The sequence below is a fragment of the Amblyraja radiata genome, chromosome 41, assembly GCF_010909765.2.
Source record: "Amblyraja radiata isolate CabotCenter1 chromosome 41, sAmbRad1.1.pri, whole genome shotgun sequence".
NCBI classification, from domain to species: domain Eukaryota; kingdom Metazoa; phylum Chordata; class Chondrichthyes; order Rajiformes; family Rajidae; genus Amblyraja; species Amblyraja radiata.
Window position 1 is genome coordinate 15,928,234 of NC_045996.1, and position 15,409 is coordinate 15,943,642.

Below are 15,409 nucleotides of genomic sequence, written 5' to 3' on the forward strand. Positions count from 1 at the left end.
GCGCTGTGCGGCAGTGGCTCTACCTGCTGTGCCACCATGCTGCCTCGGGCTGCATTGTTGATGGTCTTGGGATGTAATAAGGGAGGTCCTAAAGCTGTACCATGGCTTGTTGTTCAGTATTGGGGACTGGGGTTCAAGCATAACTGTGTGTGAGAATGGGGAGCTGGGGCTGTCGCCTTGGTTTTGGGCCATTGGAGGAGTGGTCTCGTGCCTGGAAATCACGGTACAGGAATCGCGGTCTCTGGACCTTCTCGACTTTGACTCCAAGCCAATAGTTTTTCATCCTCCTTTCCCGCAGCTCGCTCTGATTGGACACAGCGTCTTTGAGTTCATCCACCCGTGCGATGAGGAGGAGCTGCAGGACCTGCTGACAGCAAGGCAAGGTGAGACCCCCCCCCCCCCCCCCAAAATCTTCCCAACCCTACGCTATGGGGACCAGGAGGTGTGTAGAGGCAGGGGGTGATGTAGGTGTGTAGAGAGGAGCAGGGCAAGGAAAGGGGGGGTGAGGGACATGAGATGGGCTATGTTGGTCTGTTGTCCAATGGTTGGGTGGGAGGCTGGAGGTGTCAGTGTGGAGTCAGTGCTAGGTTCTGAATCCTTGGTTAAGTGTGTGTATGCTGGCTGGTGGGAGTGAGCGGGTCCTGTGTCCGACATCCTGGCTAACATTGTGGTGCTGGCTACTGTAATATTGGTGATGTGAGTGAGGGCTGTGATAATGACCACTCGATGCTGTGACACTGGGTATCTTGGGATCAATATTGGGAGACTCAACATTAATGTTGAGGGACTTGGGATTGTAATATTAGGGGCTCAAGCACTAATATTGCAGGCCGCAAGCACTAATATTGTAAATACTTTGTAATATTGATTGATTGATAAGATACAACTTGGAAACAGTTCCTTCGGTCCACTGAGTCTCCACCGATCATCGATCGACCTGTTCACATTTAATGCTATGTTATCCCACACATATCCACTCCCTACACACACGGGACAATTTACAGGGGGCCAATTAACCTACAAACCTGCACGTCTTTGCAATGTGGGAGGAAATTGGAGCACCCAGAGGAACACGTGGTCATGGAGAACATGAAAACTCCACACAAACAGCACGCAAGGTCAGGATCGAACCTGTGTCTGTGGCGCTGTGCAGCAGCTCTACACACTGCGCCACCGTGCAGTGATTTAGTAATGGGTATATGAGTTCACTGAACTAATATTGAGGATATCAAGACTGTGATATTCGGTGAGTGACCACCAACCCAATTTCAGTTTAGTTTATTGCGTGTAACGAGGTACAATTAAAAGCTTTTGTTGCGTGCAAGCTAATGATGGTGTTAATTCATCTTTCAAGGTTCCAATGTGAAACAGGAAGGTTGGGCTCAGAGAGAGTTCTTCATGAGGATGAAATCGACACTGGTCAATGGGAAACGGACCGTTGCCATCAAATCAGCATCCTGGAGAGTGAGTAATGGAGGGTGTTGCATGCTTGCCCCAACCTGGTTCCAGTGCCTCGACCTAAGTGGACCACCCTCCCCTCTCATCTGGAGCCTGTGTCCTCTAATTTTAGAAATCTTTACCCTGGGGAAATGACTATGAGAGTTGGACTTTAGATGGACACAAAGTGCTGGAGTAACTCAGCGGGTCAGGCAGCATCTCTGGAGAACATGGATAGGAGATGTTCCATGTCAAGACCCTTTAGAACACTTTAGCCATATTGTACACCGCAATAAGGTCACTGCCGAGCTCCCTAAGGGGTGGAACGTGTGGGTGGTGGTGCTCCTAGGCCTCTGTTGCCCTTTGTTTCTGGTAAGGTAGCGATGTAGTTGAAGGCTTGGTGATTAACTGCATGCAGTTTGTAGATAGTAGTGCCCCCCTGGATACGGTTGGTGAAGTGTTGACCCATGTTGGTGTATGTAATTATCATGAATGCTCGAGCTCTCAGTGCTGGCTCTGGGGTGTGAATGTCAGGGAGCAGAGGATCCCGTGAACAGATGCACCACCCCCGTGTTTCTAATCTGTTGCCTGTGTCCAGGTGCTGCACTGCACAGGACACATGAGGAGATGCACAGTGAACACCAAGGATCCGAGCGATGCCTTCCCGGAGCCTCCAATGTCCTTCTTGCTGCTGATCTGTGAGCCCATCCCTGACCCGTCCAACGTCCAGCTTCTGTTGGACAGCAAATCCTTCTTGAGTCGACACAGCCTGGACATGAAGTTCACCTACTGCGACCCACGGTAAGTGACGAGAGACTCGGGGTCAGCACGGTGGTGCAGCGGGTAGAGCCACTGCCTCACAGCGCCAGAGACTGGATCATGGAATTGCTGGAACCCAGGTCTCTGGTGCTGTAAGGCAGCAACTCTAAGGCTGCGCCACCCTGGTGCCATTCTTTAAACTGATGGAGGAGGGGACAAAAAGCTGGAAGAGAGAAGGGGCAGGACAGGGCAGGACAAAGTCTGGCAGGTAAGAGATTGATACAGGTGAAGGAGAGGTTTATTGATAGGCCGATATGGGTGGCTCAGTGGCTCAGAGGTAGAGTTGCTGCCTTACAACGCTTACAGCGCCAGAGACCTGGGTTCGATCCTGACTATGAGTGCTGTCTATACGGAGTTTGTACGTTCTACCCGTGACCGCGTGGGTTTTCTCTGAGATCTTCGGTTTTCTCCCACACTCCAAAGATGTACAGGTCTGTAGGTAAATTGGCTTGGTAAATGTAAAAAATTGTCCCTAGTATGTATAAGATAGTGTTAATATGTGGGAATCGTTAATCGACGCGGACCTGGTGGGCCAAAGGGCCTGTTTCCGCGCTGTATCTCGAAACTAAACTAAAGATAGTTGTACAAAGGGCAGAGATGAAAGGACAAAAGGATTGAATTGTGATTCTAAAACTGGAAGAAGGAATGTAAAAGGAAAGGGAGGAATGTGTGAGATGCAGGTGGGGGGAAGGGTGGATGAGGGGAAGCAGAGAGAGAGGGAGGATTATGTAGTTACTTACAACTGGATCATTCATTGTTCACACCATCTAGTTACGCAAGCAGAATACGAGGTGCTGTTCCTCCAGTTTTCAAATCTGCGTTTAATTGTCACGTGTACCGAAAACGGAACAATAAAATTCTTACTTGTGGCAGCATGACAGGCACATAAACGCGACACGCAGCGAATATTATAAGCAGTAACTCAATCAATTAATAACCATAAAGCTAGATGAGGAAATAGATATTTGCAATAATCCCTCTCCTGTTTTCCTGGGGTGGGGGTCAGCTGTTTAATTACCCAGTGGGGGGGTTATCAGTCTGGGGAAGAGTGATACAAGTACTCCAGTAACAGTCCTGTTTTTCTTGGCTTGTCCTGTGTTACGTGAAACAGGCAGCTGGTTGCGAGGGGTTAAATCTGTTGCTCGCTCTGTACATTGGAACACTCTGTACACTGGCAACCAGCCAAGCCTATGGCTGAAAATAGAAGAACATTTTCTTTCAGCAAACTCCTTGAGTTGGCAGCAGCTTTGCCCTTTCAGAACTGGTCTCAAGCACTTAGTACTGTGACAGAGACATGGTCATTCAGTGTGGAAACAGGCCCTTAGGTCCAACTTGCCCTGGCTGACCAACATGCCCCATCTACACTAGTCCCACCTGCCTGCATTTGGTCCATATCCCTCTAAATCTGTCCTATCCACGCACCTGTCCTATCCACATACCTGTTCATACACCCATGTCAGATAGCGTTATTTGAGTGGGGAATATTTTGTATGGCAGTGCCCTCCTACCGCTGCCCACGAAGGCTTTGTGATGTCGTTCGTTCCTTCACCTTGCGCTATAGGGCTGGGAATCGCTGGGATTGGTGCACTGATTTAAGGAAGTTTGAGCACATGCTTGAATGCGTTAGGATTATCCTTGTATGTTCCTGCCGTGGTCGTCTTAGACAAGGTCATGAAATCATACAGCACAGAAACAGGCCCTTCGGCCCAACATGTCCAGACCACACAAAGGGTGGTGGGTATATGGAACGAGCTGCCAGAGGAGATATTTGAGGCAGGTGGGACTAGTGTAGATGGGACCTGTTGGTCGGAATGAGCAAGTTGGGCCAACGGGCCTGTTTCCACGCTGTATCGCTCGGTGTTGTCCACTGTCCAGTCGCTTCTTGCATGTGGGCTTGGTAGATTATTTCTGTGCACTTGCTAATCGAGGATGTGCTTGGAATGGTAACACTGTACTGGACAGTAAGACAGAATATGACATCACCTGTGACAATTAAAGCTTAGGCTCTGGCATTACTGCTGCACCACCACAACAAAACAGTTTGGGTAAAACATCCTGAGGTTATTTCTGATGTTTGGTGCTGATGTATGTAAGGCCTGGTGTCCAAACATAGGGTGAGATTTAGAAATGGGGGGTGGGGGATATTCAGAGCTCAGGGTCTGTGCATCTGAAGCCGTGTCTACCTGAAGCACAGCAATTTAAATTTGGGGTTGATTGGTTTGAAGGGGTCGGGGGTTCGGGTTGAGGGGTCGGTTTGGGGGTGAGGGGTCGGAGGTGAGGGGTTGGGGGTGAGGGGTTGGGGTGAGGGGTCGGAGGTTGGGGGTGAGGGTTCGGAGATTGGGGGTGAGGGGTCAGGGGGCGGGGACACATTTGCCGCTCACCTCTCCTCTCCCACAGGGCGAGCGAACTGATTGGTTACCGGCTGCGTGCACTACTGGGACACTCTACCTACGAGTTCTACCATTCGTTGGACTCTGACCACATGACCAAGGCCCACCAGACACGTGAGTCCTTGCGGCTGTCACGCTAATCCCATGTCCCTGGTGTGTGGCATGTGTGAGATACCGTGACTGGCGTGTGTGAGATGGCATGTCTTGGGCAGCCTCTGGTGATCTCCCCTCCCGCCCCCTTACAGTAAACAAACTGATACCTAGCTCTGTATTAAGGCACATAAGCTCAGAGGATGGTGTGGCAGAAACAAGGAACTGCAAGTGCTGGTTTACAAAAAAAAGTGCTGGAGTAACTCAACAGGTCAGACAGCATCTCTGGAGAACATGGATAGGTGACATTTCAGGTCGGTACACTTCTTCAGTTTCAAAAGAAGGTCCTGACCAGAAAAGTCACCTGTCTGTGTTTTCCAGAGATGCTGCCTGACCCGTTGAGTTACTCCAGCACTTTGTGTCTTTTTCTCTTAATGTATGAGGTTGTGGCCAAGTAGATTATTGGCCTGAGGGCATCGTTGTCCATTCCAGTCATGGCTGAGAGCTGTAGAGGAAGCCCTCCAGACTCAGCCTGGGTAGACGAGACAAAGGTCTTGTGAGTGTTTGAGCTGGAGATGAATTGGGATAATGATGATCGATAAAGGAGATGGGGTGATGACAAAGATGGATGTTGCTGGCTCTAGGCTTCGAGGGACATTTGATGGAGGGAATCTTGCTCAGCGTGACACTACCATGGAGTAGTTGGTATTGTCACCATGTCTCTAGTCCAACCATTGTGCTCTTGGCCACTGCCGCTGGTGTTGGAGTTGGGGTTGTAGGGTTAAGGCAAGCCGTCCCTGGTAGGATTTGTGGATTACTTCTCCTTCAGGCAGCACCTGGCCTTGGAGTTCCCATAACCTCAAGGCAACTCTAGGGCTGGCAGAACCTTTGGACTTTACCATCTGCGTCATTTGTGGTCCAAACCAAATACAGACAACTCATGGGCATCAGCGAGGTGTAACACTCCTCTCTCCTTCGTCCCACAGTGCTGAGTAAGGGACAAGTCATCTCTAGTCGGTACCGTTTCTTGGCCAAGAGCGGAGGGTATATTTGGTTGGAGACACAAGCCACCACAATCTACAGTGGGGACCTCCAGAAGCCGGAAAGCATTGTCTGCATTAACTTTGTGCTCAGGTGAGTTCTGGAGCATGAGTGACAGTGTGTTGGCCCTGGGGGAATGATGCTGTTTTGTACCGGGAGGGGATCGAGACAGACATCTCAAACTTAATCTCGCAACCCTAGGTTTGGACCTCTCCATTATCTCACTTCCTTATCTCTGAACCTCTGTAGTTCGGAGGCACAACTTTCGTGTCCATGTCGTCCTCGTTCTGCAACACGGGCCTTTGTTCAACCTTTGCTGGCCATACCATTGGCAGCCAAGTCCCCCATCTCTCCCTTCCTTTAAGCTCATTCCCAACTTCTCGCTTGTTCACCTGTCCTTGGTATTCATCGTGTCCCAGTCACCCTACTGAGGAGCATCATGGAACATTTTATTACTTTGAAGGCAATACGATAGTTGCTGCTTTCAAGAGTCAAGAGTGTTTTATTGTCATGTATCCCGATACTTAATTTAATTTTAGGGTTAGAAGTTTGTAAAATTATGGGAGGCGTAGATGGATAGAGTAGACAGTCAGAATCTTTATTCCCCACGGTGGAAATGTCAAGGACTAGAGGACATAGCTTTAAGGTGAGAGGGACAAAGTTGAAAGGAGATGTGCGGGGCTTAGAGTGTTGGGTGCTGGGATGTGTTGCTGGGGGGAGAGTGGTGGAGGCAGATATGATAGTGACATTTAAGAAGCTTTTAGACAGGCACATGGATGGGCAGGGAATGGAGGGACATGCAGCAGGGAGGAGCTGTTCCTGTGCTGTACAGTTTTATGTTCAATGAAATCTTACAATCGAGTTACTGTGTCCTAAGTAGTTTGTGGTTGTAAATTACTATTTGATCATTGTGCAGTTCAGCCTCAGGAGGAAGGGGGAGGGGTGAAGTGTGAAGAGGATGGGGTGAAGTATGAAGGGGAAGGTGAGGGTGAAGGGGAAGGTGAGGGTGAAGGTGAGGGTGAAGGGGAAGGTGAGGGTGAAGGGGAAGGTGAGAGTGAAGGGGAGGGTGAAGGGGGAAGGGGGAGGTTTGTAGGGAGATGTGGCAGCTCCAGGATGAAGGTAGACGGCAATGTAAAGTTTGCTCCAGTCAGGATTGCAGCAACCAGTTGTGTTTGAAGTCGCAGTGGTGCAATGGATAGAACTGGGCTGGATCCTAGCCTTGTTGTCTGTTTGGAGTTTACATGTTCTCCCTGTGGGTTAACTCCGGGTACTCCGACTTCCTCCCACATCCCAAAGACGTGCATGTCTGTAGGTTAATTGGCACTCTGTAATTTATCCCTTGTGTGTCAAGAGTGAATGAGAAAGTGGGACAACGTAGGACTGGTGTGAATGGGTGGTTTATAGCCAGCAGGAACCGAGTGGGCCGAAGGGCCTGTTTCCGTGCTGTATCTCTAAACTCTGACCCTCACGTACTAACGACGCTGCCCTTTGCTCTCCTTCTGCAGTGCGGTGGAGGACGAGGAGCTCGTCTTCTCCCTGGACCAGTGCCGGAATCTCCAGGAGCCAGCCGAGGATTCGGAGGAAACCCCGGACCTCTCTCCCCAGCAGGAGAATCCCACCGGCGTGGATGAATCCACACATGCATGCGTCAATATCATTATCTCCATGGATTTCAAAGGTACGCTGGGGCTGTGGGGACCCTCAGGAAGAGGGACAGAGATCCTCAAACACCTGCGAACATCCCAGACCCTCCTTGAAGCACTAAAGGGTGCTCCAATACTCTCACAGGCCCTAATACAGAAGCTCATACACACGTGAATACACTTGCAGGCTGAGTCACAAAGAATAAGTGGTTATGAAATGTTATTATTAAGCATTTACAACTTTCTTATTTGTGATAGATATATGTAGGAGCTTACAGGGATCAGTGTGGACAAGTTGGACCAAAGGGCCTGATTCCATGCTCTGACTCTGGGAAGGACACAGGGTTAATTTCATGGTCTTCAAGTTGTGCCTCCTAACTACAGGATGTTTTAGAATGTGCAGAGCAAGTCCCCAAAGATGGCGGGAAGACCAGATAGTCTGATGTTGGTTAATGGATAGACATTGACCCATTACACACAAAGCCAATAGCTGCTCATTAGATATTTTTGGAGATTGTTTATTCCCGATCTTACTGCCGGCCCCCTCCCACACAGGTGAGTCTTGATTCCCCCCTCCCACACAGGTGAGTCTTGGTTCCCCCTGCCCACACAGGTGAGTCTTGGTTCAACATGAAGCAGCACTCTGGTAGGACTGCACAGCATTGGCCAAGGCGTCAAGGTGGATGTGAGAACCTTCTCCCCATGTGACCAGAGGGCATAGTTGAGGGCATTTGAGGAAGAGTTTTTCAGCCAGAGGGTGGGTGGAATCTGGAACCGTGAATGGGAGAGAGGTGGAGGCACACACTCTCAAATTCAAGCATGAGTATTTGAATTGCCAGGGCTTGCTCAGCTGGCAACTAGGTGCTGGTAAAGAGAATCAGTTTAGATGGGGACATGGTGTGATGGGCTGAAGGGGCTGCTTCTCTGCAACATATGTATTGAGAGCCCAGTGCCTGGACTGAAGGCAATGCTCTCACTAATCAAGGAGCAGTCTCACCTGGTCACTCATTCTTCTCCATTAGGCAAGAGGTCCAGAAGTATGAAAATGCCTACCATGAGATTCAGGGATGATTTTTTCCCCAGCCGTTATCAGGCAACTGAACCGTCCTCTCACCAGCTAGAGAGCGGTTTTGACCTTCCATCTACCTCATTGGAGACCCTCAGACTATCTTTAATCAACTTACTGGACTTTAGCTTGCACTAAATTCCCTTATCATGTATCTGTACACAGTGGATGGCTGGAATGTAATCATGTATAGTCTTTCCGCTGCCTGGTTAGCACACAACCAATGCTTTTCACTGTACGTCGGTACACGTGATAATAAACTAATTTAAACTGAGACTAATCTGCTCCGTGTTTGTGTGTGTGTGCCTAGAACGACTGGATTCAAGTGCGTTCCACTTCACCAAGAAACTGTCAGAGAGCGGCGAGGAGTCTCTGGCTCCTGAGGAATTCTGCAGCCCCGCTCTCTGCAAACTGCTCGCGCCCATCTTTGACCATAACGAGGAACGGGCACCCAGCAGCGGCCTGGAGGTGGACGTCCAACCACAGATTGAGGCTGTGGCCAAACCAGTGCCATCTGGCGCTGCAACCCCAGGCAGCAGCAGCTCTGAGGCAGTGAGTATGAGGTGGTGTGGGGGTGAGGGCAGGGATGGGCAGGACAGGAGGAAAGTTCCCAGAACTCAGTCGGGATCACGTTGACCATGGTCGGGGATCAGACAATGACAGTGTTAGTCATTCGAGCTAATGCTGTGGTCACCACATGGACCACACCTCTCAAGGTCTATTGCCACCTCAGAATCCGGTGTAGATTGGAGACCAGACTGTTGCAGGGCAGCAAAGCTTTGGTGGGAGGGAGGGTGAGGGGGGAGAGATGGGGAGGGTGGTGTTTGCAATCAAGGGGCCAGGGATCCATTGGAACAGGGACAAAGAGACCACAGATGCGGGAATCTTGAGCAAAAAACAAAGTGCTGAAGGAACGGACAGTGATAGGGTAGACAGTCAGAACCTTTCTCCCAGGGTGTAAATGTCCACTAGAGGGCAAGTGCCTTACACTGCAAGGCCAGGAAGCGAGTGGACAAGATCATCTCTGACCCCTCTCACCCTGGCCACAAACTCTTTGAATCACTTCCCTCTGGAAGGCGACTCCGGATTGTCAACGCTGCCACAGCCAGACATAAAAACAGTTTTTATCCACGAGTAGTTGCTCTACTCAACAGCCAAAAATCTGTAGCCTCCCTTTGATCTGGTATTTTGTTGGTTCACATGCTTGATCAATAGTGTTTTATCATTAATGTTTTATTATTATTAATGTTTAGTGTTTTCTGAGTCATTCGTAACTGTCACAGTTTGTCATGTTGTTACTTGTGGGTGGAGCACCAAGGCAAATTCCTTGTATGTAAATACTTGGCCAATAAACTTACTTACTTAGAGGGCGTAGCTATAAGGTTAGAGGGGAAATGTCCACTCGAGGGCACAGCTATAAAGTGAGAGGGGAAAAGTTTAACGGAGGTGTGGGGGGCGGGTTGACTTTACACAGAATCGTGAGCCCAGGGACGCACCACCAGCAGTGGGAGTGGATACAGATACGATAGTGATGTGTCGGAGGCTTTAGGATAGACACATGGAGATGGAGGAATATGGATCATGTACAGGCAGATGAGATCAGTTTAACTTGGCATCATGTTTGGCACAAACATTGTGGGCCAAAAGGCCTGTTCCTGTGCTGTACTGTTGCATGGTAGACACAAAATGCTGGAGTAACTCAGTGGGACAGGCAGCATCTCTGGAGAGAAGGAATGGGTGACGTTACTGGCCGAGACCCTTCTTCAGACTCACTTTGTACTATTCTATGTTCTATATTATGCAGTTTCTGTGGATGGTCCATGTTTTTGATTGATTCCTTTCCTCTGTTCTGGAGTAGTTGAGCCTGGATAAGAAAGGTTGTGTGTTTCAGTAGTGGGTGAAGGACATTGTTCAGGAAATGTTGGTGGTGGCTGTGGAAGTTGAGACGGGATCAGCATCTGAGTTTGGGGGAGTTCTCTGTTTGTGTGACTGGTGATAATGTGGCTGCTCTGGTGTTAGCAGGAATCCCAGGACCAGGACCTGGAGTTGTTGGCTCCATACATCTCCATGGAGGATGACTTCCAGCTGAGCAGCTTTGAGCCGCCACTAGAGGGAGTGGAGAGCCTGATCTGTCCCGATGAAATGGAGCCCAGCGAGGGCTTCAACACAAGGGCTGATGCTCCAGTACTGGCCAAGATGCTAACAGACTCCGAGAGCGAGCGACCTGCCACAACCCAGCCCAGCCAGAGCCTCGGTGCAGCAGCAAACCCAGCCGTCTCCAGCAGCCAGCCTCTGGTGTTCAGAGGGCCAGCGTTCACAGCCACAGTGGAGAAGGTTCTCCGCGAGATATTCCAGCCTCTGGACCTGTTGGGGAATGGAGTCGGCACTGGGCAGTGTCCAGAGGCCGGAGCACGGCTTGGGCCCACTGACCGAATGGATGCCGGAGCCACAGACAGTGAGAGCAGCCATTGCACACTGCCCAATGACAGGTATTGGACTCACTTCTCCAGCTCATACTGAGCTAAACCATGAGTGTGCAGGGACAGCGAGAGCATCCAGAATTGAGAGTTCACTCTGTATTTCCCTTTACTTGAGTTTGTATTTATGTGAAGTATTATCTAATTGTTTGGATAGCATGTAAAACAAAGCATTCACTGTACCTCAGTACGTGTTTAAGTTTAGGTTTATTATTGCCATGTGTTCTCGGGGTACAGTTTGTGTCGCAATTTATCCAGATTAGATATACCATAAAATACAATAGATAGAGCAAAGGGGAAGATAGAGTGTAGGATATAGTTCTTTGCATTGTAAATATGTCTTTGCATTCTACAGGTCACTTGGCGAGAAGGGTTTCCAGGGAAACCAGCAGCCTCAGGCTCTTCGCAGCCTGAAGCGCAAACACAGCCAGGAGCACGGGAACATGACGGTATGGGCAGACTCCTCTCACACCCAGAGTAGCCATTGATCCGTAGCTACTAGCCTAGTGAATTTGTTTGTATCTGTGCAGCAGCCTGGGTATTAGTTGGCTGGCTAGACTGTCGACACAAGGAACTGCAGATGCTGGAATCTTGCATAGAACACTGCTCAGCGGGTCAGGCAGCTTCTGTGGAGGACAGAGAGGCAACATTTCCTCTCCATGTACTCCACATGCTGCCTTACCCTGAGTCACTCCAGCACTTTGTGATAAAGGGAATAATGTGAATAACGTTTAGTGCAAGGTGAAGACAGTATTTGGGCACCATGTTGTCAAGCTGGGACGGGTGCAGAGAAGATTTACGAGGATGTTGCCAGGACTGAGATATAGGGCCTGAGCAGGCTAGGACTCTTCCTTGAAGTGCAGGATAATGAAAGGTGATCAAAATCATGAGAATAGATTGGGTAAACACATAGATTCTCTTGGAGAAACTCAGCGGGTGCAGCAGAAGGTCCTTCGCTCCATAGATGTTGCTGCACCCGCTGAGTTTCTCCAGCACTTTTGTCTACCTTCGATTTTCCAGCATCTGCAGTTCCTTCTTAAACACATAGATTCTCTTGCCCAGAATAGGGTAATCGAGAACCAAAAGACGTCTAAGGTGAGAGGGGGAAGATTTAATAGGAACCTAAGGGTGTAAAGAATAAGCTGCTGGAGGAGGTAGTTGAGGCTTATACTATCACAACGTTTAGGAAACATTTAGACAGGTGCGTGGATAGGATAGGTTTAGAAGGTTATAGTTGGAGGGACATGGGTCAAATGCAGGCAGATGGGATTGACTGGTGTAGATGGGACATGTTGGTTGGTCAGTCATACAGCGTAAAAACAGATCCTTCGGCTAAACTTGCCCACACCGGCCAACATGTCCCTTATCCCTCCAAACCAGTCCTATCCATGTACCTGTCTTACAATTTCTTCAACGTTGGGATAGTCCCTGCCTCAACTACCTCCTCTGGCAGCTTGTTCCATACACATATCATCTTTTGTGTTAAAAAGTTGCCCCTCAGATTCCTATTAAATATTTTCCCCTTCACCTCGAACCTATGTCCTCTGGTCCTCGATTCACCCACTCTGGACAAGAGACTCTGTGCATCTACCAGATTTTATACACTTCAGAGATCACCCCTCCTCCTCCTGCGCTCCAAGGAATAGAGTCCCAGCCTGCACAACCTCTCTCTGCAGCTCAAACCCTCTAGTCCTGGCAACATCCTCGTAAATCTTCTCTGTACCCTTTGTGGGCAAGTTGGGCCGAAGGGCCTGTTTCCACACTGCGACTATTTGGGTTTAATTAGTAATGATTGGGACTGGTTTCATATGTGGATACGCTGGCTTGATGGCATTTATTTAGAATAGTTTGTTTTTGATCCACAGGAGTTGGATATTTCGGGAGTTGCAGAAATTCTTGATGTCACAGGAAAGCGAGCGAGGAATGTTGCATCCGCTGATCCGTTGATTCCAGTTCCTTTGAGTAAGATCACAATTTAACTTGAGATTCCATGGCTTATGGTTTACTTCATCCACATTGTTTTCTCCAGAACGTCAGAGGTTGAGGGGAGATCTGATTGAAGCATATACAAGTCTTGAAAGGAGATTCAAGGGCAGTTTGAGCTTGAGGACGAGGAGGTGGTGTTGGGGCTCTTTAAGAAGCATTAACGTGGATAAATCCCCGGGATCCGGTGGCATCTATCCCAGGTTATTGGCATGAGAGGAGATTCCTGGAGCCTTGATGTAAATCTTTACCAACTGTTGGCGAGGTCCCAGATACAAAGGCAAGATTAGCTTCGGGTGGATGGTATGGAAGGGCTGGGCTCTGCCTGATTGTTCTCTCTCTCTCTCTCTCTCTCTAGCACTCACTCTGCACCTGCTGGGGACCGAGAGCTCTATGCCACCACCCCTGGCCTTTGCTGACTGTGGCATTGATGCCCTGCTGGTGGATAGCCGTCCCCTGCAGGCAGCAGAGTTGCTCACCACCCTGGACCAGGTCTTCTGAGTGACCTCTCTCTCCAGACAAGAACTCATCTCCAGCAGATATCGTCACAGACTGTTTGCTCTGTCTCGACCCACAGCGAGGCCTTGGTTCATCACAGAGCCCACTGCAGCTGACGTTTCACCCAGACTCAGTTACTGGATGTAACAGGAAACAATGCGACCACAACCCACAGAAGCTCACCACTTGCATGAAGTAAAGCTCACATTTCTCCACAGATCTGTTCCTGTCCATAATACCTTACCCAGCATTTACTAAGCAACTACCTCAGACAGAGAAATACTGCAGCTATGGGAATGTGAAATAACAGCATACTGGCAATACCCAGGGCAGGCAGCATTTGTGGAGAAAACTTACACTTGACAACTTCTGCTGTAATGTCAAATACAGAAGACATTGCAGATCTCTCTAGATAACAGCAACAACTTGTATTCATGTATTGTCACCGGGAAATATTTACTGCATTAATGGTGCTATTATCAATCAAGATTTACGTGAGATTTGTAGGACTGGGGAGTAAAAGAAATTGCAAAGCAAAAAAACTTCTGTAAGTTTGTTATAAAAAAACAATTGTTGCAGCCGGTCAAACAGCATCTAGGGGGAGAGAAACAACATCACTGTTTTGGGCCATTGACACGTGAAAAAACAAGTGTATTTTACATTTCAGGATGGGAAGGGGTTGCGAGAGAACAAAAATATCTTGAACGAGCAAAAAGTTGGTGCTTTAAGGAAAATCTCCGAGCCAGTGAGTTTTAGGACGGAAATTCACGAACAAGTACTCAAAGCTGAACTGTGAAAGGCACATGGCTGGTGTCTCCAAGTTATTCAAGGGAAGATGGAAAGTGAGCAGCAGGAAAGCAGATCCTTGTAGACAGGGGGTATCAGTCACTCAGTGAAAGCGATGTAGACTACTGTAGACGGCCTGGGGTGGGAGGAAATAGATGAATCAAAAGCTGGTTAACTTTCAGTTCAACCGCTCTAATCTTGCCCTGTTATCCTCTTTCCTTGATCCTCTAAATCTATTTCAACCCTAACCCCAAATTTGCCAGGACGTTGCATCGTGCCTCCCATTACACAGAAAGCAGAAACATCCCCTTTCCTGTAGAAGGGCTGACCGTTAAACACACATGTTCCTTTGCTATGCAACCTGCAGCCTCTCCCACCATGGGGCGACATAACTAGCGCTGTGCTGGCATCTCCAAACATTGAACAATGATCTCTAGATCAATACCACGGAGATAAATCACAAGGGCATTAAATTAACAAGGTTATTGTTTAATACATTTACGTATAAATTAGTTAGTCAGGAATTATCTAGTTGGTGCAGAAGAGTTTTCACTATCGGATTGATGGTAAGATGGGATAGGAAGAGCAGCCCCTCCAATGGCCAGTGATCGGAGGCACCGGGCCTGAGATTAAAAGGTCCAATACGTAACCACCCACCAGATTAAAGATCACACCTCAACACGCAGTGATATCCCTGTCAGTCGCTCACAAACTGTACTGTCCTCTCACTGAGTGCAACCAGGAACTGCCTCGTCCCCTCTCCTACCCTCTGAACACAGCACCTCCCGTCACCCCACCCTCGCTGATTCTACATCAGACAAGAACAAACCGGCGTGATTAATAATTATACAAATAGTGTAGGTATGAATGTTCACAATAGTAGCATGTGATGTTGTCATCATTTAATGTTCACCTAAAATATGTAATCCAAGAATCTCAATATTCTGGCAAATAAAACAAATGTCACTATATGTCTAGTTTGTTTCCTGACTGACATTCGCGGCTGATGAATAACAAGGTTTGTAGTTCGGTTACCTTCTGGAGGTCCTACCTAAAGATCAGAGCGGAGCAAGATACTCCACTCCTGCAAAATCCAATGCACTGAGGTGAAGTAAGTAACGGAGTGTAACGGCCGCCATCTTAGAATGCAAAACGCCACTTCTGTTATGCGTCTTGCAG

General features: G+C 48.7%; 2 protein-coding genes across 2 annotated transcripts in view; one reads left to right on the plus strand and one right to left on the minus strand.

The window, feature by feature from the left end:
• The window catches only part of six5 (SIX homeobox 5), a 21,187-nt gene extending 17,863 nt beyond the window's left edge, over positions 1-3,324 (minus strand). Inside the window, exon 1 of the mRNA XM_033014370.1 lies at positions 3,318-3,324. The gene's annotated coding sequence lies outside the window, so the exon portion shown is untranslated. The remainder of the gene's footprint in view (positions 1-3,317) is intronic.
• LOC116967760 (hypoxia-inducible factor 1-alpha-like) overlaps positions 1-15,201 on the plus strand; it is a 17,332-nt gene extending 2,131 nt beyond the window's left edge. The window contains exons 3-13 of the mRNA XM_033014367.1: positions 299-383; positions 1,355-1,464; positions 2,036-2,238; positions 4,654-4,760; positions 5,723-5,870; positions 7,283-7,455; positions 8,797-9,038; positions 10,509-10,975; positions 11,319-11,412; positions 12,829-12,925; positions 13,305-15,201. Coding sequence (XP_032870258.1) covers positions 299-383; positions 1,355-1,464; positions 2,036-2,238; positions 4,654-4,760; positions 5,723-5,870; positions 7,283-7,455; positions 8,797-9,038; positions 10,509-10,975; positions 11,319-11,412; positions 12,829-12,925; positions 13,305-13,447 — 1,869 coding nt within the window. The 3' untranslated portion in view covers positions 13,448-15,201. The remainder of the gene's footprint in view (positions 1-298; positions 384-1,354; positions 1,465-2,035; positions 2,239-4,653; positions 4,761-5,722; positions 5,871-7,282; positions 7,456-8,796; positions 9,039-10,508; positions 10,976-11,318; positions 11,413-12,828; positions 12,926-13,304) is intronic.
• The last annotated feature ends 208 nt before the right edge of the window (positions 15,202-15,409 follow it).